General features: G+C 46.1%; 4 protein-coding genes across 4 annotated transcripts in view; 3 read left to right on the plus strand and 1 right to left on the minus strand.

The window, feature by feature from the left end:
• The first annotated feature begins 3,042 nt into the window (after window positions 1–3,042).
• LOC131272156 (uncharacterized) lies at window positions 3,043–13,952 on the plus strand. The gene is made up of 6 exons (XM_058273797.1): window positions 3,043–3,288; window positions 10,526–10,985; window positions 11,193–12,459; window positions 12,535–12,724; window positions 12,828–13,064; window positions 13,135–13,952. The coding sequence occupies exons 1-6, from the start codon at window positions 3,132–3,134 to the stop codon at window positions 13,182–13,184; spliced, it is 2,361 nt and encodes a 786-aa protein (XP_058129780.1). The 5' UTR covers window positions 3,043–3,131; the 3' UTR covers window positions 13,185–13,952.
• Window positions 13,953–14,517: 565 nt separating this feature from the next.
• On the plus strand, window positions 14,518–20,784 carry LOC131272154 (uncharacterized). The gene is made up of 4 exons (XM_058273795.1): window positions 14,518–14,696; window positions 14,849–16,140; window positions 16,237–16,360; window positions 16,541–20,784. The coding sequence occupies exons 1-4, from the start codon at window positions 14,565–14,567 to the stop codon at window positions 20,507–20,509; spliced, it is 5,517 nt and encodes a 1,838-aa protein (XP_058129778.1). The 5' UTR covers window positions 14,518–14,564; the 3' UTR covers window positions 20,510–20,784.
• A 385-nt stretch (window positions 20,785–21,169) lies between these two features.
• Window positions 21,170–22,942, minus strand: LOC131272162 (uncharacterized). The gene is made up of 4 exons (XM_058273810.1): window positions 22,766–22,942; window positions 21,583–22,695; window positions 21,306–21,508; window positions 21,170–21,236 (listed from the first exon to the last, which is right to left on the minus strand). The coding sequence occupies exons 1-4, from the start codon at window positions 22,940–22,942 to the stop codon at window positions 21,170–21,172; spliced, it is 1,560 nt and encodes a 519-aa protein (XP_058129793.1).
• Window positions 22,943–23,349: 407 nt separating this feature from the next.
• Window positions 23,350–23,562, plus strand: part of LOC131272158 (uncharacterized) — a 188,747-nt gene continuing 188,534 nt past the window's right edge. Inside the window, exon 1 of the mRNA XM_058273799.1 lies at window positions 23,350–23,560. The gene's annotated coding sequence lies outside the window, so the exon portion shown is untranslated. The remainder of the gene's footprint in view (window positions 23,561–23,562) is intronic.

Here is a 23,562-nt window from a genome sequence, read left to right on the forward strand (position 1 = left end):
CAGATCAGTATCTGATTTTTAGTTCAACCTCTACTGCTATCACTACATTAAATTCAAATAAGCTGTAGGTAGAGCTGGATCATACGGTAAGCAAATTAAACAGCAGTTTGGGGCGCCGTGCTTTCAAAATTTTAATATTGGAACTATTCTTGCCATTTTGCAAAAAAGTTACTTGCCTTACAGGGATTTTCAGATGATATCATAACAGAAGCAGCATTATTTCTAACTGCAGCACATGATATTCGAACTGCATCAGTTGATTTTAAAACCCGATCCGTTTGCCGGATTAAACCATTGAATTGTCGAATTTTATTTTGATGAATCAGATGAAAAACACACCAAACGTCATCTTTCCTGTGTTTTTTTGTGTGTTTTACAATTAAAAAATTGATACATTAAAGTGTATTAAAGAGAACAGTCTGCAGATTTTATTAAGGAATTGAGAGAAAAATTCCCAGAATAGATGGAGAATAAAGGACATGGATTAGCAAAAGGAATACCCTGTACATGTCTAAATATACAGTGACCGGCACGGAAAAGTGCCCACCTCGATTTTTTTTCATTTTCGCTCAATATCTTTTTCGTAATCCAACTAAATACACTGCAAATATTTTTTGTATCTCGTTTTATATGTTCTTTATGAGATTCACCTATGAGCTAGCGACAATAAACATATGTTAATTTTGAGAAAAAAATTATTAAAAACTTGTACCCAAAAAAGCAGTGACAAGAAAAAGTGCCCACTTCAGTGATTCATTAGTATACATAAAAATAAGTAATAATAAAAGTATTTTGATTTTTTTTAGTGTTCTCTTTTAGCTTTTAGAACCAGCTGAAGGCGCTTTGGCATGCTTTCTACCAGGATTTTTAGTTTTAGGATTTTATTCTTCTCCAGCGCGCATTAGAGCTTCAAAATTGTCGTTTTTATTCGATACATCAGTTTTGTCCACCCTGGCATCGAGAATTGCCCACAAATTCTTAACCTCCAGGCTCTGAGGAGGTCATTTCAACAGTTTTGTCCGACAAGACGGGAAGAAAGATTTCGTTTTCTTGGCAGTATGTCGAACTTGGCCCCGCCGGGCTGCGTGAAACTTGCCCCCGCCGGGAGAACGAACTTCTCTTCAAGGCCCGTCAAGATCAGTGAAATCTCCAAATTTTGTTGCAGGATGTTTATGTTTATGTTGTAATCTGCAGTTTTAACACCGTTAATGTTCCCAAGGTTCCCCACTCCACTGGACGGAAAACAACACCAGACCACCATATTGCTCCCTTCATGGCATACTGTGCCCTGTATGAGGCGAACCTGCAGCATTGCCTCCTTCGATCTGCGCTATATACGTTCATGCCATTTTCGATTAAAAAGTTCAAAATTTTGATTCGTTAGACCACAGAACCGTTTTCCAGTACTCTAGAGGCATAGCAGCATGTTCCTCAGCGAGCTTAAGACGCTTGGCCTTATTGGTCATGTCCATATAAAGAAGCCTCCTAGCAAGTCTGCTCTGTAACCCGTATGCAACAAGCCGACGACGGATAGTTCTTTCGAAAACTGATGAGTAAAGTGTTTCCATGACCTCTCTGACAGTAACTTTTGTATTTTTTTGATTTCACGAATGATCTTAGTGTCCATGCGTGCATCTGTTTTGCACATGTCTCCCCTACGAGGGCGATCCGCCTACGTTTAAAATTTCATTGTGATTTTTCCTACCGCTGCCTTGTGGATTTCGTGCTTTGAATGAATTACTTTAATGTTAATGAATGCCATAAAACATATTTTATGCAATGTAATTTATTGTAACACTCAAATTAATGAGACACCAAAACCTGATATTAACACATTGTATATCTACAACCAAACATGAATTAAACACGTGATCATACATGTATAAACATCAGAAATGGTGCTAACAAACCTAAAACGCAATAAATTGGTTGGCCCTCAATGGAAAAGTTTATGCCAAACTCGAAATTTCAAAGTGGGCACTTTTTCTTGTCACTGCTTTTTTGGGTACAAGTTTTTAATAATTTTTTTCTCAAAATTAACATATGTTTATTGTCGCTAGCTCATAGGTGAATCTCATAAAGAACATATAAAACGAGTTACAACAAATATTTGCAGTGTATTTAGTTGGATAAAGAAAAAAAAATTGATCGAAAATCAAAAAATTTCGAGGTGGGCACTTTTCCGTGCCGGTCACTGTAGTAGTAATGCTTAAATGTTTGTTTGTTAAGACTTTTCAGTGGAAAAACATTAGGGAAAATTGAAGTTTAATCTAAATTTAACTTCGTAAAAAAAAATTATTTAAAAATTTTAAGTAGTTTAATTTAAATTGCATTGAAGTGAAATTTCGAAGCTACAAAACATGTGGCTTAAAGGTAAATAAAACGCTTGACACACTTCCAAGATTCACAAAATCACTCATTCAGGTTGCACCTCCGAAGTGGCCCAGTTTGTTACGCAAGCGCTCGTTTGGGGTAGGATTTGGTTTCGGTGTGCGCCGACCAGGCCGTCCGTCGACTCACGTGCTGTCACTGTAGTTGGGGGTCAGTTCGTACGACACCATCACCGGGCGGGCGTTGCCTTTCGGTGTGCGATGCTTTCCTAGCACTGGCTGGTAATGCCTCGTGACAGGACAGCACACGCAGCGGCCATGCGCACGTTCCGTTTGGACGCTATGTGAACGTGTTGCCAATTTGGCGTTGAACTCGACCTTCAACAAAACGCACCCTGCCGCGTGCAATCAGACGGGATTGCGAAGGTGCCAGGGCTGGGGGAAACCGGGACGATTTCACTGACCTTTGGGCGCATGTTGGCGCACCGCGGTTCCGAGAATCTTGGTCCTTTTCACTAACTGTTTTTTACCGCCTCGCCCTTTTCGTGCAGCTTTGAAGAACCGACCTCCGATTCCGTTGCCGGCCATCCTATCCAGTATACCAGCTGGCGTAGTTCAACGGCACCAGCAGCGACGACCACCAACACTGCTACCGATAGCGTTTGTAGCAACAGCAGTACCACCAGCACAACTAACAGCAGCAGCAGTGTCGGCAACAACGACGGGTCAACGTTGGCCACAACCACCTGCAGCTTCGCGCGGAAGCGGGTCGAAAAACGTGATCTCCTGAACCAGGACAAAATGGGCACCGAAACAATCCAGCAGCTCGCCGGTGCCGGCGGTGTCGGCCATCAGCAGCAACATCTGCATCAACAGCGACAGCACAATCAAGTTAACGCGCAGCCACAACCGTTCCTGGCCGATGGTGGGGCTGCATTTGCCGGGGATTCGGTGAAAGGTGAGTAGAACGTAACTGACCACTTTCTGTTTGCTTTTAGGCAGACAGTTTTAGCGTAAGTTATATAAATGCATCCAACACTTGATGATGCTGGTTTGAAGATATTATTCTATCCTAGTCTTATCGACTGTGTTGTGCAATTTATGCTTTTATCCGGAATCGGATATTTGGTGAATTGAGGATATTTTTAGAATATTTGGCAATATTTGTTTGTTTGGTATGCGAGATTGCATGGGCACTTTTTTAATTCTGGTGACTAAAAACTTTCCACCGTTTAAATAGAACCCAATTCCACACGTTTTAATGTGCGTGCTTTAGAATAGGAAATCTAGCATAAGAAGATGAAATCGCCCGTAATTTTTTATCTTCAAATGCATGTATATTTTTACAACTCAAACCAAAGTCCAATCGTGTCCCAATGCTGCCAATTCAACTTCGCGAATAAGTGCACTTGTATTTGGCGCTCCATTTTATGTGTTTTTTATTTGATGTACCTCTATTATGACCTCTCTTATGCAACCTTGGCTCTTATATGCAACCAAATTGCGCGGTTTGGCACCTAGTGTCCACGTCCCCTCCGATTCCTCCAGCTTGTGCCTATTACCGATTTAGTGGAAGCCCAGCTACAGCTAGACACCCCGTGCAGGCTAAAAGTAGAAGAGCTGTGTTATATGCCGTGTCCAAACGCAGCGGTGGAAAACAAATTCCACCAATGTAACGCCAGGAACATGGTTCCCTTTTTTGTGCAATTTGTTGTTCGTGTTGTTGTTGTTTTTTTTTGCTGATTGATTCGAGGCACAGTTTATGCAACAGAAGTGCAGCGATTATGCGTTCGATTGCATATAGCTTTTCGTCATCTCCGTTTAGCTGCGTGTGTAAATATTTAGTATAATGGTTTGAACAAAAAAAAATCCAGTTTTCCACTCATGAAAAAACTCATTATGAATCTTCTTATCACGTTTCGAAATTAACGAAATTTGGTGGTGCTGTTGCCAATTGTTTCGCAGCCTCTCCACCATGGGAAGAAACGCCCCGTCCGATTGTGATTTACAACCAGCATTGTTACGAGACTGGCGGTTTTTCTTTTGACGGCATGCTCCAGTTACCGAAAGGTGTGGGGGAAACGAAGACAAAAAACCGGACTACCACCCACCACCAGAAGCATAAACAAATGGGTAACGTTTTCAAGAGGAGACCAACAACTCTGTTCGATTGTCTAACAAAATTCGTTTTCGTTCCGTTGTTGCAGATGATTTTGAGCGTTTGTTTGTTTATTTTCCAAAGTGCCATTGTCGGCTGGTGTATGCAGAATATGTTAAAGGGTTTTCACATTTTTTCCCAGATAGTTTGAATGAATTCGATTGGAATCAAACCGGGGACGAAACCGATGACGAAATTAATCTTTGGCCGTAGTGCCGAAACAAAATGGAATGGTATAACTTTATCGGATTTGCTTGAATTTTTTTTTTTTTTTTTTTGAGAAGTGTGTGGTAGAACACGCTGTTAAAGCTAAATTTTATTTTATTATTTGGGCATAAAAAAACACATAAGTACCATTCAGCCAAAGCATCTTATGTGGTGCCAAACAGTGCCTACAAAGTGGTCACATTTCCTTTCCCGGGCCAATCACTTTTCACGGTGGCAGCTGCAACCGAACCTCCAAACGCTCCATGGCGCTGTTTAAGTGGGCCACACTTCAACACCATACAGTGTCGGATTACGGAGCCTCCCGGTTATTACGAAATACACTTGCCATCCTCCTTACGCCACCAACTGCGCGCCTTTCTGCCGCCTGTATGCCTGGACCGGGACGCTGCTGCAGCAGTTTTGTGATTCGGTATCGTTGTTGGATACATACACGCTTCGGAGAGGGCACTGGGACCTAGATCCTGGGTGGTTACGTGCAGTTGGCAACGGTTTGTGCAGCTACATTGCCCCGTCGTTATACGTTGCAAGGTGAAAATCCCTAACGAAAGCCCAATTATTGCTGGTTAGAATAGCAATTAAGGTGGTTTAATAAGGGAGCTTTTTGTAAGCTTTCAAATCCAAATAGATAGTTCGTTTGGTAGCAAAACCGGCACCGCCATTTGTTATCGAAAAACATGTAGAATGTTTACTTTATCGCTACGAAAGATTTCTTTCTTCCTGTTCATTTGATTTTAATTCAATTTAAGACGTTTATCTAACCATCCGTTTTTTACGCATCAGCCCAAGTTCGTAGCTTTTGTTGTTGGAATAATAGTTAGTACATTTCATTATTGTCCTGAATATTTTTAAACAATTCCATCATGTTTTATCGGTACCGCTGGGTTATTTTTTTCCAAAGTAAAATCAAAGTTTCCTAGTAATCAATAAGATGTAATATTGTTGGTCATAAAAACATTCTTTAATTGAGTGTATACACAACACTATGCTTCAGATAAAACGCTACAAAAAATATATGTGATTTACATCAGATTAACAAAAACTGCCTACCCTTACCGCTTTCTAACTCACTGTAGTAATTTTATCAAGAAATCCAATTTAATTCCTTTCGTCCAAATTTACGATAAACGACGTTTGATGAATCATACATAACTTAAATTATCATACGTGCAACAAGTAGTGCAATTGCGAAGCTGCGAAGATCAAATTCGAATACCGAATACTCCCGGTACGCAGTCAAGCACAGAATATAAACGCGTAGCATACTGTCACGAACACACCAGCATAACGTAAGCATTATTGGTGGGTGAGATGGTGCAGGGTGGTAGGAAGGGAGGGAATGAGCAGAACCTACGAATGGTAGGGAGCGCGCGGCGGTGGAGGGGTGACCGTCGTTGGCAAAAACACTTGGGAAGGAGATTCGTGATCAGTCGTCGAACATCAGCTCTCCACCGGAGTCGCGCGTGCTAGCATAGCAAACGCAGTTTTGCTTTCGGCGGAGCGGGTGTGTGCACCAGTGTTCGCCATATTAATCAACTGGCGCCTGAAAGCGAAAGGGAAAAAATACAGCGCGGGGGAAACCATAGTCGCCTGGCGAAAGAACCTCCACGGATCGAGAGTGTTAGCTTTGTTTCTTCGCGTACCGCGCTTCTTACGAGACACAGTGTGAGCGTTCGCAATTTCCTCCCTCGGAAAGGGGTTTCAGTTTAAAGGCGACCGTAGCAAAGGGCAGTGTGCAATAGCGAGTGTCGAGAAAAAGTGGCTTCTCGGAGCAGTACTTTGTGTGGGTCGCTGACGTCTCCATTCGACGACGATACGGTAAGAATTCTTTCCGAAAGAACGAATGAATCGAGTTTGTAGTGTAGTAATAACGAGCCCGTCTTATCGTAATTCGGTAAAGAAAATGGCGATGACCTCTGCTGTCGAGGGGAACGTGAGAAAAAGAAGTTAAAAGTGAAGTTCTGGTATGCGAAGCAGAATGTGACGGCTCGTGTGTGTGAGCGAAGTGTGTCCGTGAATGATTTACATTGGTGTACGTGCCAACATGATGTTTTTGCAGGGTGTTTTTAATTTTCGTATTCATTTCTTTGGCGTACAATATTTTCATTCATAATAAGTTGAACGATAAGGAAACGATAATTTAAACAAAAATAGTGTTCTTTGGAAAATGAGTGAATGGTGATCAAATAGAAATGTTACATAGTTTAAATGGGTATACACTACGGAAAACGATGGTTTATCAAGATCGAATTGTCGGGGCAACGACTGTACTCATCCGCTTGAATGATGACAGAACAAAGGCGCAGTTGTTGGAATAGAATGGCAATTGTCAGTTGTGTAGTAACGTAGCGTAAACGGCTTGTTTACAAACAGAACCCTTTAAATTCAATGTGAAATGTATGTTTAGTCCTTTGTTTTGAGTGCTTGTTTCAATAGGTAATGGAATTTTAGTATAACGTGTTCATGACAAGACATGTCCTTTTATCGATTCGTATTGTTGAACATCGGAAACTGTTTCACAGTACCTTAGTGTGGTATAAAACTGTTGTAAGATCTCATCACCATTGGCTAATATACGTGAATCTGTGTTTTCGTACCCTTCCACTGCGCCTCGAGTACGAGTCACGCAAAATCGGCATTAATTTACCGGCTTAATGCTGCAATCGGCATTACCGTTTATCACATGCTTACACCCAACCGACTCGCCAAGAAGGAACGCGACGAAACAATAGAAATCAACACAAACACATCCACCACCGTGGTGGCGCCAGCGAACTAGCTAGTGAATGCTCCAGTTAAAATAATCGAAAGGCAATCGCGAACGAAGAGAGTAAAAGTGGCCTAGCAATGGGTGGCGCAAACGGAAGTAATCACGGCTTACCGACTTGTGGGTGGAAAACAACGGTTTTGCAGGCCGGTTCGCACACCGTGCGCGCATCATTGTTGCCTGGCCACGGCCGGCTCGGGTAGTGTGTGAAGTTATCTAGAAGCAATGCTCCGTTGCGCGTGTGTCATTATTATGCGGTGGTGCGAGTGAAACGGGTTTCGGGTGCACACAAAACTCCGGAAGAATTTGCAAGCCAAGAGTGGGCGCAGACAGTCAGTCCGTTGCGCGATGCAACCACTAATAAGTACGTTCCGGGAAAATTAAAAGCCGGCCTGGGTTGCGAGCCGGTAATAATATGCAGTTCGAGAAGTCTCGTGAAGGGTGAAACCGGCGTGCGTCAGTTGCTGGTGGTTAAAACCCTCTCAACTGCACTGAATTACGAATTTGCCTGAAATGTATAAGCATTAAAATAAAAGATACCGGTCAATTATGCGGTGAAACGATATCTTATATGACTTAAATCGCCATGGTCACCCAACCCCGGTTGGTAGTTTGAGTTTGAGTCTTCCGACCGGCGCTCCAGATACATACAGATTGTCCCAAGTCCCACGACTACGTGAGACACGGTGCATGGCAGCTAGAGCCGGCACGAAGTGTTGTGCTATTACAAAACAACCTCCTCACGAACGGTGTGTGGCCACCACACGCGTCGATCTCTGTAAGTGAGAAACCGTCACGGAACGATTTGCGCAGCATGAATGAGTAAGATTACAGCATCGCCGTTGGTTAGCCACACACGAAACCAACTTCCCTGGTGCCCTGAACCACGAAAGATGATGTATTAGCTGGCTGTCGAAAGTGCATAGCGGTAGGGCAATAATAGGTGCCGCTATGGGACCCGCTTTTAGTGGCGATGTCGCAATAGCAACTCACAAGGTTTTGAAATAACCATGGAATGCATCGAAGACACCTTTCAGATTCCATCGGGGTTAATCACAAGGGAAATGACGAATGTGGCTATTTGAATGTAATTGTGAAAAATGAAAGGCTTGTGCGGTGACCACTTCTTACAAATAGATAAAACAAACTGTGTGTTGCCAAAAGTTAAAAAGGATAAGGGGGTCTGTGTATCTTTAAAAGTGAATACATCATTTTCTGGTGAGCTGAAACAAACATGCTAATAATGGAAAGAGCTAAAACAAACATGCTAAATATGTCGTTTGACCATTTCTTCAATATTTTAGTCTATTTTAATTTTGACAATCTTATACTTTCCATAAAAGCGTTTCGAACCCTGTTACGCATGAAAACTATGGATAACTCCATAGAAAATAAGGACGCACAAAAGGTATCAAAAGATTCCTCCATCAGTCCATACGTTCAGACGCATATTCAGGGCTGGGTATATGGCATTTTGTCTACCATCCGTAGAAAGTTTCCTCAACGCCATAAAATTAAACGAATGCTACGCATCCACGGTTGCCCCATACAAATTGGATCAAAGTAACAGAAGCAATTCGTTAAAAAAAAAATAGTGCACTACGGTAGCAACCGCCGGTTGCCACGATCGAGATTCGATTGTGATCACGTTCGTTGATCGCTAATCTTCCTACGCCTCCGCCGCCGACGAACGTCTGAAAGAGGAAAACGAAAGTATTTTAAGGTCAGCCCGGTTAAATAATACTTTTTGGGGTTACCATTTCCTTCCAGCGGGTCTCAGACTTCTCCGCTGCTTCGCCGCGTACCTCTTTCCCGTTCGCATATTTCTGGTTTCTTTTTCTTCGCGATCTGTGAGATGGCGGATGGGAGGGTGTCGACTGCAGTGAGGCGGTGTTTTGCATCGGTCTCGCTTTTCGCGTCCAACACACGGCATCGCATTACAGCGCCGTGGGAGAAAACGTAAGGAATTTCCTGCCGCCGGTGCTCGCATAAGAAACCACCTCGAACGCGACGTAATATGGCGACGGCTCACCTTTTTGTGGTTATGACTGCCGCAGGAAACGAGATACGAAATAAACCTACTGACCGCATTTCGGCGTGATTGCCACCTTTTCTTTCTTCTTGGCTTTTTTCCGGAGAAAACACACATAGACACACTGGTTCGAGTAGCGCGAACTCGGCGTGATTGAGGTAGCATTGGGTGATTAGATGTGGATCTTCGCCGTGGATAGGAAATTGCATAAGCAACACTTTGATAAGTGTTCATTTTGGGGATCATTTTCTGTTGGATCCAAAAATGATGCAAAAATCAACCGAATAACAAATTCGCCTACCACACAGACGGATGTTCACTGCAAACAACACTCGTTGAAACGCATCGTCACGCTTCGCGCAATTCGCGAAGTATTCGCGTACGACTTCATTTCCATGCCAACGATGAACTGCAAACAATAGCAGTCAAGGCCAACGTGGCTGCAAAATATGGTGCTATAAAGTTCGACTCTCGTGTATAAAGTGCCTATGGGCCTGGCATTGCTACGAAGTGACAAAAAAGTCAAAGGCTTGTCCACTAGCGTCTGTCCTATGGCGAAGCATAAACATTCGCTTGTCTCGGCAACAATGAAAATAAAAGCCGTGCCCGTGGTCAGAAACGTGTGATCACCAAACGACGCCCTGCTATGTGGCTGCACATGGCTTATGCAAATGACGAAAGAAAGATGTTACCGTCGGGCAAAACGGGCGACAGCAGCTTGGCCTTCATGGTATGGATTTGAAAGTTGGTTCATAAAGGTCTCTCCTGAAAAGGATTTTTCATGGTCAATTTTGGGCCATGAGTATCGACGACACTCCAGCAGCGTGTATTGTTAACGTTAAATTATTTATTGATTGATTAATCGATCACAGGGCTAAGCAAATTGTCAATTAAATCATGTTTTTTAGAAAAATGTGTTCAATCAAAATAAATCATAAATATTTGTAATTATGTAGGTATGTAGCAAGTAGCTCTTCTCAAAGGCGCTTTTTTGTATTCATTGTCTTCCGCAGTCCCTGGTGAAGCCGCTACACATCCTCACCTGAACGTTTTCGGTCTCAATCATCCGCACATCCATCCGCCAGCGGGTGCCGGAACTAAGCTTCCAGCCGTCGTCGGCATCTATCGTCCACCGGCGGCCCGCCGTGCACTGAAGCTAGCGGAAAAGGCTCTTCATCAGCTCGCTCCACCGGCCGCTTGTGAAAATCCGAGCGATTATAACCATCGTGATTCGTTGGGGAGCACGGAACATGTGCGCCGCCACACCGAAGTGACCACTATCGATAAGGCTTCGAGTACGCCAGATAACACCGAAAGCGGCGGTCTAAAAACCAGTCCAACGTCGGAAGACGACGGCAGCAAGTGTCCAACGCAGGCATCGTCGCCCGTTACCGACGGTGCACTAGGAAGTGTCTCCGCAAGCGTTGAATGCAGCAGCGTCAACAGTTCCGTGGTATCTCCCACAAGCGCAAGGTAAGCAACTCTTGGTAAATAAAAACAAATAACGGAAGGTCGAAGAGGCAGAAACCGGTCTACCGGTTCGAATACCTTCGTAGGAAAACGGGGAAATGGGTTTAAAAAGGATTTCGCTACACCTGGCATGTGCGGAATTACCTGTTACTGAAGGTTTGGAAAAAATAATGTCACTAATTAAATCAATGTCATCTTTTTTTCTCTTAGGACCAATCGTCCCCACCGTGAGCGACGTCCCGATCGGGCTGTCTACATTCCGAGGGCTCGCCGCAGTCTAACGACACCCCCGGTAACAACATCATCACTGCTTCCGGCAACAACAACAGCAACGACGGGCCCGAATGAAACTGTGAGCAAAGCTGCTGACGGACTCACTACCATCTCGAATTCGGATACACCGCTACCGAAAGGTACATCACGAGTAGTTGCCGCAAACCGGACGCAACAACTAACTGCGGATGCGATAGGCCCATCAGGAGTACCCTCTTGTTCAGTTGTGGTCCCTCCCGAAGGAACAGGAAGATTGAAAGTCAAGCAAAAGCCACACAATTCTACGGCAGGGCCAGCTTTAGAAAACTCGTTGGCCAAGGGGCAATTGCACAATAACACACCCATACTGCTAAACTGTGATATCGCGGCAGAAGAATCATCCAAGCGAAGGGCTGCCCATCTCGGGGATCATCGCGCACCGGTGGAAGCATTCAAGAAACGGAGTTATAGTCTGGAAGAACATAACTCATCGGTACAAACCATTACCGCGTCATCGCTGGACGAACGATTGCAAATCGTAACCGAAGTATCGCGCGGGAACGAACTGAAAACGCGTCAACAACAATCACCTGGTGAGGAGTGTACGAAAGCGGGCAGTGAAATTGAACAACCCGAAGATCCGGCAAACGTGCACTCGAGATCGAACGAAACAAACAACGAAACCACGATGCATCGTAACAACAATCGTAATCGTAACGCCAAAAACGTCCTGAACGGCGCCGGTATGATCATCAACAACCGCCCCACCGAAGGGGACAAGATCGATCATGATGAGAAGGAACTGCGGCGGGCCTCGCAGGAGATGAACCGCAGCAATCGGCGCATTATGAAGCAAACGTTCAACTCGGACGTGCTGGAAATTGACGAACCGTCGGCCCCGCCACCATCGGCCCAGGTAGGGTTGGGTAAAAAAGTGATCGACAAAAAGATGGTGGTGATGTCCCAGAACGGAGGAGGGGATACTAACTTTGGGGTGGGTGTTGGAAAACCTCCTGGAATAATTGCTACAAGCAACGGTAGTGGCGGTTCGCCCACCGGGAAGGCTAGTGAAGGTGAAGAGGCGGGTGATGATGAGGATGAGGAGGAGGAGGACTGGGAGTCGATGTACGACGACAACGGGGATTGCCTGAATCCGAAGATGCTTGAAGAACTGACCACGGCCGTCGGGAAGGTGTCGATCGAAGTTCCCCAAACGGATTATAAGGTGAGGGAAACTGGGAACTGTTTTATTGTGCGTTCGGTTTACTAAGTATGGGGTTTTCTTTTTCTGTGTATTTAGTCGTACCAAACGAAGCAGGCTGTATTGAATGACGAAGAATTTCCCCACGTACTGGAGGTATCGAATTTTCCGGCCGAGTTCAAGACGCAGGATCTAATGATGCTGTTCTCGCAGTACAAGGAATCCGGATTCGATATCAAATGGGTCGACGATACCCATGCACTGGCTGTGTTTAGCAGCTCAAAAATAGGTAATTACATTTCCTTTTTATCGGTGTTCTTTTATAAATAGATAGCTTGTAATAATTAAATTAATTTTTACCCATTGTGTTTGGGAAAATATTTGTACAACAGCTGCTGAAGTTCTTGCAACGGGACACTCGTTCGCGCGGGTCAAACCGCTTGCCGAGGCAACTTCTGAATCGCGATCGAAGGCGCGCAAATGCGCCAGCTCTCTCCAGCCTTACCGCGCCCGACCGGAAACGTGTGCCGCCCTGGCCCGCCGGCTGGTCACCACGGCGCTCGGTGTTCGGCTGAAAACGGCACCAGAGGAAAGGGAAAATGAACGTCGTGTCTTACGTGAAGCCAAAGGTAGCGTATATGTTCTACTTTTGGACCTCGTCTTGCGTCGTTTTACAACTTTATTTCTTTTACCACACAGAACGGAAGCTCCTTGCGGCCAAACAACGTGATGAAGTGTGGGACAGTTAGTGTCGGACGACATGTTCGAATGTGTGAATGCTTGCCAAACCATCACCACCCGTATGATGGTTCATCCATTATTTCACGTACGCGTTGTGTTGCTGCCATAACGATTAACTAACCACGTTGCATTGTGCTGGAAGGAAAAGGAAAGTTAAAGATCTCGGTTTAAGAAAACGCCACACCCTTGCACCCCCTTTAAAGCAGCTGCAGGATGCAAAGTGCGTGCTGTATGATAGAGAAATAAGCGAAAGGGTAGCTGTGTGCATTTTTAGTTTATGTTTTAATTCATTATCAAAGTATTTGTAAGTGTGATGATTGTAAAGAACACGAAAGCAACTTCAACCACCTGCGCCAGGGGGACACGACGCATACACAGTGAAAACACCATGGCACATTGGTTGGTTGTTTCCTTTCAACCTACTCCACTCGTCATCAGTTGCAGACTTTTGATAGCAGAGCAGTTAGCTAGTTAAAGTTCCCGACAAAAAATAAAGTATATGGATGGAAAGTGTCCTCTCCAACATGTATACAGCATACGTCATCCGTTTAGGAAACACAAATCTTGTAAAATCTACAATAAACCATAGAACCGGTAGCATATTAGCCATCCAGAATGGATCATATATTTATATTTAATCCTTTATATATACACGATGTATAATGGCAAGGATTGCAGATTTTGCAACTCAGTGGTCGTTACGTTTATATTTTTATTTACAAAAACGATGCTATTACGATAGCTGGAGCAGATCTAAATAAAAGTAAGAAATTGAATTCTGGTGTTTGTTGTGTTTTTTTTATTTTGAGCCACTATGGCTATTCAACAATATTTTATTATAATTCGCATGATCCTACCTTACTAACTTTTTTTATCTGCATGTTTTTTTCTTATACAATATTAAATGTGTTATGTTTATAATTTCTAGAATAATAACTTTTTTAATCAAAAAGCCGCTAAAGTTTAATCTGTTGGCCCTGTCAGTCCAGCAGAGTTCAACTATGCGTAATTTGAAATTCTGTGCTGCTACAACAGCGCCTCTCGCAGTAAACAAGGGAACCACTACCAAACTGTCAAACTATGCTTGAATTATCAACGGCTGCTTTGTGATAATCTATTGAAAGCAGCGAATGTGGTGTAAAACGGAACGAGAAACAATGGCAGCAGAAAAGTGTAAACATTAAACATAGCGCCACAAAAAAGGAACTCTAAAGTGTGAACACCGAAATGTGCCTATACGGCAGCAAAAACCCGTGCATGTGTTATTAACAGTGTGTGCTACTGCTTCTGCGAGTGTGAAAAGGTTGATGCTTCCGATCCGCGGACGGTGGAGTAGCGCGTAATAAATTGCGGCGTCCTGCTCGGTACACCTGCACGTACGCATCATAATGTCCGTTAGCGTTACCGTGCACGAGATCGGTCCAGGACCGTCGCCAGAAGTGACCACAAATCCTTTGTCGGACTTCGATGCCGTCCGAAAGGATGCCAACGAGAAGCTTCGCATCCGACGCCTTGTGCAGGTAGTTTTTGCTTTGACCAAAACACTGCGTCTCGCGTGGTGATGGCCAGTGACCTCGTTTTAAGTGTTTGGTCACTTGTCGATAGTGACGTAATGCGAAGGGTCATGTCAAGTGCGTTTCGGGTCTTTTAATCGGTTCCCTTCGTTTTACAGGTTCGTCAGCAATCGAAGGAGTTGGCCGCGAAGGTGCGCCAAAATTATCAGCAGGCAAAGGTAACGGAACTGGCCAAAATAGAGCGAACCAAGCGGGAAGAGGTGAAAGCGTGGAAGCGCAAACAAGTACGCCAGCTGCAGGATGAGTACGCGCGCTGCATTGGGGAGGTGGGCGAGGCGCACAAAGCGGCCGAAGCGGCTGAAGAGTGTGCCGTGTGGTTCGAGGAGAAACGTGCCACTCAACAGGCGGTTGCGCTGCAGCGAGGGAGAAAAGCGGAAAAAACAGCGGCACGCGAACGGGAACGGAAGGAAGCGTTAAAGGAGGCCAAAGCGCACAAGAAACCGTACGTGCCGGCGAAATCGATCGCCGTTCAGGCTAGCATACCCGAGCCGAAACTGGAGCCAGTGCGTGACGCGATTCCGGTGGTGAGGCACGAAGTTTCCTCGACGGAACCAACGATGAGTCCTTACGAACAGTTCCGAAGTAGAAGAGAACAATCTGCTGGACGATGCTTACCGACGGTAGGAATCGAAACCAAGGTATCCGATTCGGAAGATGAGCTCTACTGTCCAGGTATGGGGAATAAGGAAAACATTCCTAGTACAGGACAGGACTACAGTGCGTCTGCATTTACCTCACCGAGCGACATTCGACCTTCGGAGAGACCGCCCCCAAGACAGCGACTGCAACCCTTCACGCAGATAACGGAACTGATACAACAGCGTCGCCAGCAGCAACAACAATCTCGTGAACACCACGATGAATCGACTGTCGGGCACCAAAAGGCGACACATCACAGACCCACCACTGCTGCACTCTACGGCGCAAACTATGGGACACAGAAAGCGGTACAGTTTGATGACACTAGTGAAAACACACTTTCTTTTCCCACAAGTACAGTTCTCACGAGGGACGATCATCGGCCACTTGGTGGGCTAGCTCCACCTCCGCTGGCTAGTGATGGGTCACCGCGAAAAGTTCGTCCTCGTAAGCTCGTGGAGCAACCGAAAGTATCGCCAGTACAGCAGAATCAGATGGACAGCAAAACAACACTGAAGCGCGGACAAGCCGTTCTACCAACCGGTGTCGTTCCCGAGTCGAGCACATCCTCTGCATCGTACGGTGCCAGTACGAAGGTGCAATACTATGATTACAACACTCGGTTCACCAAGGAGTACGATCAACCGACTGCGTTCGTGCACCGAGAAGAACGCAGGGGTAACGATCCGACGGCCATGGAGGAAGCGAATCGGTACGAGAAGCTGCAACAGGAGCTTGTCGCTGCCAGAAGGTATAGGATAACTAGCTGAAGCTTTGTGTTGTTACCGTTTTTTAATACTTTCCTTTATCGATCGAATTATCGAATATTGTTTTTTTTATTCCTTAGAATGACTGTGGATCGCACTAAACCGGCGCTGGAAAAACAACAAACAAGAAAAGACTATGAAAAACTATCGAAAGAACTGGATAACCTAACCCGATCGGAGAATAAATTGAAAAGTTTGGCTGTGGTAAGAAACATTATTTTTAATCATTTTCAAATTGAGACAGAACATTTCAGGCCACCAAAGATTCCTATTTCACAATTGTTAATTTAGGCCATAACATGTTTTGTCGCTCTTAGAATAGCCATTATCATGACGTTTGCTTCATTTTATATGTTGAACACTAAATGTTTATTAAAATTTTAGCCAACAAAAACCATCCCAACGGAGGCCGTTATCAAGCAAAAGGCCGAGGCACGCCAGAAGAAGGCCAACGAAGCGATCGAGAGCCTGCTGCAGCAGCGTGCCCTAGTAACATGCCCCGTAGTGCACACGGAACCATCCAACGACGCCCGAAAGCGCGCTCGATCTGGTACGCGCCCACCCATGGTAAATGTGGCCGAAATGCGGCCGGACACATTCGCGCCGGCGAGCACGGGTGGCCCTGCCGGTCAGAACGTTTCGTCCGACAGCTGCGCTTCGATCGTGCTGGGTACTTTCGAACGACCGGGAATCCCGTTACCGACAGGTGATGGTAGACGGGGGGAGTGTGAAGGAACGGGGGATAAAATCGATCGATTGAAGGAACTGTTGGAGCAACTGGACGAACAGCGCCGTTTGCTGGCGGAAGAGCTGGCAAAGGAACGGAGGCCGGACCCGATTGATATTGTGAATGTTGGTGGTGGTGTAGAAGAATTATGTGCCTCGATGCAGAAAAACACCGAGGTCGAGAAGTTGGAGCGCATGAAACGGAGGCAGGAGGAATTGCTCGAGCAGCAGCGGTTGTTACAGAAGCGAGAGCGTGAGGTGGAAGAATTGGAGCGACAGTTGCGAGACAAAATGGCCCAGCTGCAGAAGAATAAACAGAAGCGGGATGATGAGAGTGCGTCGAAGCGGGATAAAAAGGCGACGGCAGCGACGGTACAAGCGGAAACGCGTGGACAGAAGAAGTTGGTCGAAGTGAAGGAGCAACCATCGGCAACAACGTCGAGCTGCAGCATGGAAGGTGGAGAGGACAAGTCAGAGCGGGCCGGGGGTGATTCGGTGCCGGTCAAAATCATCATCACGGTTAACGATAAATCAACGCCATCGAAAAAGAAACACAAGAAAAAGTTGCCTAGCAAGAAAGCACCTAAGGTGGTGGTTCCCGTCGAACCGGTGAAGACAATGGAAACCCCGGCAAGGGAAGAAAAAATAGTAGAAAAAGAGCAACCTATGGCGATAACCAAGGAAGCTACGGCACGTACGAAAAAAGGTCCTATCAAACGCGTGGTGGAGATGGATTTCTCCCCTGGCAGTACATCCACAACGTCCACCGTCTATCGGGAGCTTCCGCCGAAGATTGGTGGTTTAAAAATCAACACTATCTTGGCGCAAGGGCCAGCGGGAGTCAAGGACAAGGAGCAACCACCCGTTGCTCCAAAGCATCAATTGCAAAGAAGCCCGATACCGAAGACCTCCGCGAAACCACATCCAACAGAAAATCAGCAGGCTAACTTAAACCCACAGCTTGTGAAGTACATACAACGCCTACTTGGAATGTCCCGGCAGTCGATCGATCAGCTAGGGGTAAGTTCGACCACCGTATCGACCCCGAACGCGTCGGTGGTAAATGTAACCAGTAATGTCGGTAACGGCGTTGGTCGCCCGGTGAGTGACGAGTCTGATCGAATGGATCGGTTGCGGAAGTTCATCGACGAGAACTACAACTTCCTGCAGGAGATCGACGAAACACTTAAGCGTTCAACAGATCAGTCCGTCGGTTCGAGTGAAGACAGTCGTCGGATGGCTTCAATAGACGGTGATCCAAACGACGTGAGCCGCGTAGAGGATGTGTGGATGCGAACGCTTCGCAAAAGGGAGAAGGGGATGAAAGCAAAACAGGTGAACGATCAAAACGTGCGTCCAGCGTTGGTGAAAGTGAAGACGAAAAAGAAACGTCACGAAAGAGATGTGTCGGAAGGTGTTCTCCCATTGGCACCACCAGTTGCACAACCCCACCCTCCGGTTGCAGATCCACCCGTGGTTGCGGTATTGAATTCTCCCGCGGATGCCGGACCATCCGTTAGCCATGGTAGTAACCGAATCGTGACCAAGGAAGCATCCCTGAAATCGATTTTGAAATCTCCCAAACGCGACGCTTCACCGAAGGTGGCCAAAATAATCACACCTCAGGGCCACGTGGAGATTATCAACCTAAGCGATCGAGAGGAGCAGGAAATCCTAGACCGCTACTCACAGCTTACCGAGCGCTGCAGCCAGCGCATCACGGAACTCTCGCAGATGATCAACCAGGTGAGGGAGGAAAAGCGCCGCCTGATCGAGGACAGTCTTTCGTCGCTCGATCAGCAAGAATCGACGAAATACATGGACCTCCCGGCGACGATAACAGCAGCAGGAGTTGCAAGCAGGCCGACACTGATGGAGCAGACCTCGAAAGAGGCTCAGAGTATAGCTGTTGCGTCACCATCGCCCGGTCCACCGGTTCCCGCGCTCGATGATCCGGTGAGTGAGGAGATCGATAATATTTTCTCCTCGAAACAGATCGGGCTCAGCAAGGACAGCGGTATTGCTATGTCTCGTCCCCTAACTGCGTCGGATATAAGGGAAAGCCCCTCGGAAGAGTGTAGCCAGGCGAAGGAACCGCCTCCCTTCGAACCGTTCCTGAAGGATATTCACAAACCGGTCCCACCCTTGGCAGGAAGATTGCATCTGTCAGCAGCAACTCCCTCTAGCGTACCGCCGGTGTTGGTCTCCCGAAAGCCACCACCCGTGGCCATCACTCGCTACAGTCCGCAGCTAGACCTGGAGGTACCGGTGCACGAGCTGTCAACCATTCTTGAAGTCGATACCCCGGCTGCTGTTCACGTGCCCTCCACCTCCAAGGTGTACGATGTGTCATCATTGTCCGTGGCCGGTGAACGATCGGACACGGCAAAGGAGCAGCTTTTGATTGAGGCGCGCAATAAACTGCTCCTTGTTGAACCGTCCTCTCCTAACATCGGATACGATCGGTTTCCTAACTACGAGGAGTACGTGCGAGCAGAGCAAGGGACCAACACCGGTTCACCGGGAGCCCGGATGGACCTGGAGCAAACCGAAGAACCGATCGTCAATGAAACGGGACTTCGCTTGGATTTGACGGAGGAGCGTGAACCGGAGAGGTTGGAGTATCGAAACTTTCCCGGTGCCGCCCCATCGTTCGACATAACGGAGGATTCGCGGGTGGAGAAGAGTCAGTCGAACGTTTCCGATGGTTCCCTGCCGGATGTGGTGGCGGAGTTGAAAAAGTTCAATGTTATAATAAAACCGTTCGATCAGTCACTGGACGACTCGAACCGATCGACACCGCTGTCCGAGGTTGCAGTAAGGGGGGCCGAAGGAGACGATAGTGATAAGCGAAACCATCCAGCCGGCATCCAACGAAGCCAACCGCCACTCGATCTCGTTGCGCTTGGGCACGATCTTGAAAATGTTCTCAAACTTTCGTGGGCTTCGACCATGTTGAAAAAGAATCACGAACATAAAAGGCTGTCCCAGCAACAGCAACAAGAGGACAATTCAACCAGTTCATCATATTCTCTAACGGAATTGAAGGGCCACAATAACCTCAATGGCACCAACAACGACGATAATGACGACTCCCGCAACGGTGACTCAGGGAAGCCGCCGAATCTAGCCAAATTTATCGCCCGCGAGCTGATGATTCGGACACAATCGGACCTCCAGTCGCTTACGTCCTCGTCCGAGCTGTCGTCGAGTCCGGGGTCGCACAGTGCACTTTTGCGATCGCTACTGAGCATCAGCAATCTGGAGCACACGTCGAGCCATGATGCCGGCGGATCGAGTGCGGCAGAAAGAGAACTACTCGGAACAACGTCGAACAATAACGTACAGCGCACATCGACACCGGTCGCGAGCAAATCGACAACCGCTAGTAGTTCCTCGAGACTTGCCACTGGCGGTGGCGGCGGTGGACCGCAGGATGCCGACAGTGGCGTCAACAATCGGACCGACGTGCTCGGCCATCTGTTCTCCGGTGAATCTCGCATCTCGTCCGTTCACTTGAGTTCGTCGTCGTCTGGCAGCTTGGAAAGACACAGCCATGGACTATCCGCACCGGATGTGCGTCTTGCGCGGCGATCATCGTCCGTTGCTAATCGGGAGGAAAACTAACTTTCGCCGAGCATTTAAGTGTATTAAGTAATGTTAAACCGATGTCCAAATTATTTGATTTAACGATTTACAGACTTTGGGATGGACCTGTTATTTTTAAAGTAGCTCAATATTTTATCTATTTTTTAGTAAAAGAACCACGGTCCACTACTTTTTTTTACTCTGTTTTCGTTGGCAACAGTATCAGTGATTTAAACTCTGTAAGCCGATTTCATTTTAATGTGTATTTTAATATGTTAATAAATTGTAGACACAAAAGGAAATAAATGTTCAACACAAACATGATCTTCTGTTGATTTATTTATATTCACCAGTATCTTATGTTTCTTGTTAAGTATTTTGTATCTGAGGTACTTTATCGTCGATTAAACAGGGTTTGGAAAAAATTAAAAATAAAATGATTCATAGGATAGAAATTATAAATCGTTTCGAATACGAAATTTTATATGAAATTTGATCCACTTTAATCGGTTCCAGATAATATGTAATAATTTCAAATATCTCTTAGATATATCTCTATAGCAAAAAACATTGGTTAAAATAGAGGACAAGTTTTAAAATGGGGATAAGAAAAATAAAATAGATAAAATAAGTCGTCTCCATAGTTAGGTGGGTCATAGGAAGTGTAGCAATCCCAGCAAAAGGATACGGTGCTTCGCTTCAATAATCCGTTGTCACCGAATAAATGATGAATGTTCCGTTGTATGTTCCAGTGATTAACCATTTTCTGCGATAAATAGAGATTAACTGTCTTGAGTGAATTTGCGCTGAAAGAACCGTATCGTCCACGGCTTACCCGTTGGCGGTCATTTTGATGAGGTTTGGTGTTCCTTTCAAGGGCAACGAAGGTTCCACGGTATCTACCTTACCGGTGCCGATGCGATACAGTTCCAGCAGGCCACTGCCGGTGGGAGAAAATATAAACTCCGTATCGTTCGAGCAAACGATGCGAGTTTTAAACGGAAGAGGCATTTTAATGATCAACGTCGGGGAAGAGTTCTGGGAAACAAGAAAAAACAAATCAATAGTATGTTGGGTTTCCACTCCTACAAGACAGGACGTGTTTTTCTTACAATAGTGTCGGTAATGTCGTGGAAAAAGACCTCGCCTGTGAGGTCACAGCTGATGAGCAATTCCTGGCGACGATTTCGGTCAACCTTCTGTAGGCTGGTCACGGCGAACGAGTGGCTCTTGAGCTCAATGGTCCCCGGTGAAAAGTGGTTCGCCTTTCCGGCAGATGTGCTTCCCGAGGTCGATCCACTTCCACCCGTTGGTGGTGTCACGAATCGATCGGACCCGCTCGCCGTGTTGCCGACGGCCATTCCGAGGGGAATCAACTGCGTGGTAGAGCACAGCAGTAACGAACCGTCCGCACAACCGGCCACAAACTCCGTATTAGAGGTGGCTAATATTTGCGTTAAAATCGTTGCCCTTTCCCCGGATGCGGATGGGATGGAGAGTTTAAAAATTTTGTCCTTCACAACCGTTTTCCCTACACGCCACAGGATCACGGTTCCCTCGCTGTGCGCCGTAAGCAGTGCGCTGTCCGACTTTGACATCACGTTGTAGCGTGCCCACGCCATGTCGACAACCTTTCCACAGTCGGTCGTTTCGGAGTGCAGCTCGGCGCAGGAGTTTCGTTCGTTGCGTACCCCGTGATCGTACTGCCAGATGTACACGTCGCCCGAAACGGTACCACCGGCGAACATGTCTCGGTTGAAGGGATTCGTCTCGAGTGACTCGATGCACGCCTTTACCGGATTGCTGCACAATTCCGCCCACTGCACGGAACCACCGTAGCGGTTCCGCTGTGGACTGAAAATGGTCACTACCGAGGTGAAATGCTCGCACCAGGCCTCGTGGTTTACGCTGCATGCAAGTGCCAGCAGGGGTGCATCGCGTGTAAGCACGGATAGCCATGTGGCCGCCCCGGCAGTAAATGGTTTCTGTACATCCTTGTTTGGTCCTGGTGCGGGATCTAGTTGGCGGAGGCTTAGCTCTTGATGGCGACACACCCGGTACCGGTCGGAGGATTCGTAAAGATTGTCGTTAAAATCAAACACCGGGGTAATGCCGTAAGAAAGTTCCTCTTCCATAATGGGCTGTACCTTGCGTATGAACGAGACAAGCTTGGAGTCATCGTAGGTGGCATACTTTTTGCTGTGAGGTGCACTAATCGTTTGAGTCTGCCAGAATATGAGGCGAGAAGAAGTTATTTCATCAAACCTTTACCACGGTTTGTCATTTTAAACTTACGGCCATTTCTTTCCTTTCCTTTGGTTGAGTTGAAACATCTGTACATCCTGGTGATGGCATGGGATCAGTACCGAAATCCTGCAATGGTTGCCTTTCACTTGTATCCCCGGCCCTTAAAGATTTAAATCCGATCGGGCCGTTAGAGGCAAAAGTAAATTTATTGTTATCCAAATCCATTTCACTGCACTAGAACTTCAATGGGATGAGGTATGTTTTGGTAAATGGATCATTTTTTACTTTTACCATATTGCCGGATCTGTTGTGGCCATATCGGTTGTCCTTGGCAACGGTACAAAAGATCTCGACGGCGCAATTTTTTTTATCCATTATTGGCGTCATCTACCGTGGTTACTAGTATTTATGAATGATAATTATTTTCTCACAAATCAATATCCATAAATTTGTAAAACCACCAGCAAATTTATTTAACACGTATGCGAAAACTGTGGAAAGTGGGCAACGAATCGAAATTCAAACTAAACTCGTCTAAAGAGCCACCCTGTGCTAAAATGACATTCATCTCAAAACAACTCATTTGACAGTTGATTTTTTTAGCAAACCGGCATGCGGTAGATAAACAAACTTGCCTAGTCTGTGCAAATCAGCTGATCCTGTGTGCTGTGTGTTTTTGCAAGTGTATTTGTGCGTGTGCGTGTGAAAATTGTGTACGTGTGTGTCTGCGCGTGTGTGTCATGTCCTAGTGTATGAGTGAAGTTGTTATCCTTAAAGACATTTGAGCAACACGTCGTTTGGCGGTTCCATAGCGGAAGCACTTTTCAAACAGCTTGGCGAAAGGT

Source organism: Anopheles coustani, chromosome 3, assembly GCF_943734705.1.
Source record: "Anopheles coustani chromosome 3, idAnoCousDA_361_x.2, whole genome shotgun sequence".
In the NCBI taxonomy this organism is placed as follows: domain Eukaryota; kingdom Metazoa; phylum Arthropoda; class Insecta; order Diptera; family Culicidae; genus Anopheles; species Anopheles coustani.

What these genes read in the sequence shown, in the direction of transcription:
- LOC131272156 (XM_058273797.1), top strand. Translation starts at nt 3,132, where the DNA reads ATGGGCACCGAAACAATCCAGCAGCTCGCCGGTGCCGGCGGTGTCGGC. An exon ending in TTCCCCAAACGGATTATAAG is followed by an intron (nt 12,460 to 12,534) that starts GTGAGGGAAACT and finishes CTGTGTATTTAG; the next exon opens with TCGTACCAAACGAAGCAGGC. An exon ending in GTTTAGCAGCTCAAAAATAG is followed by an intron (nt 12,725 to 12,827) that starts GTAATTACATTT and finishes TTTGTACAACAG; the next exon opens with CTGCTGAAGTTCTTGCAACG.
- LOC131272154 (XM_058273795.1), top strand. Translation starts at nt 14,565, where the DNA reads ATGTCCGTTAGCGTTACCGTGCACGAGATCGGTCCAGGACCGTCGCCA. An exon ending in GCATCCGACGCCTTGTGCAG is followed by an intron (nt 14,697 to 14,848) that starts GTAGTTTTTGCT and finishes TTCGTTTTACAG; the next exon opens with GTTCGTCAGCAATCGAAGGA. An exon ending in GAGCTTGTCGCTGCCAGAAG is followed by an intron (nt 16,141 to 16,236) that starts GTATAGGATAAC and finishes TTTATTCCTTAG; the next exon opens with AATGACTGTGGATCGCACTA.
- LOC131272162 (XM_058273810.1), bottom strand. Translation starts at nt 22,942, where the DNA reads ATGGATTTGGATAACAATAAATTTACTTTTGCCTCTAACGGCCCGATC. An exon ending in ACGACATTACCGACACTATT is followed by an intron (nt 21,509 to 21,582) that starts GTAAGAAAAACA and finishes CTTGTTTCCCAG; the next exon opens with AACTCTTCCCCGACGTTGAT. An exon ending in ATCAAAATGACCGCCAACGG is followed by an intron (nt 21,237 to 21,305) that starts GTAAGCCGTGGA and finishes TATTTATCGCAG; the next exon opens with AAAATGGTTAATCACTGGAA.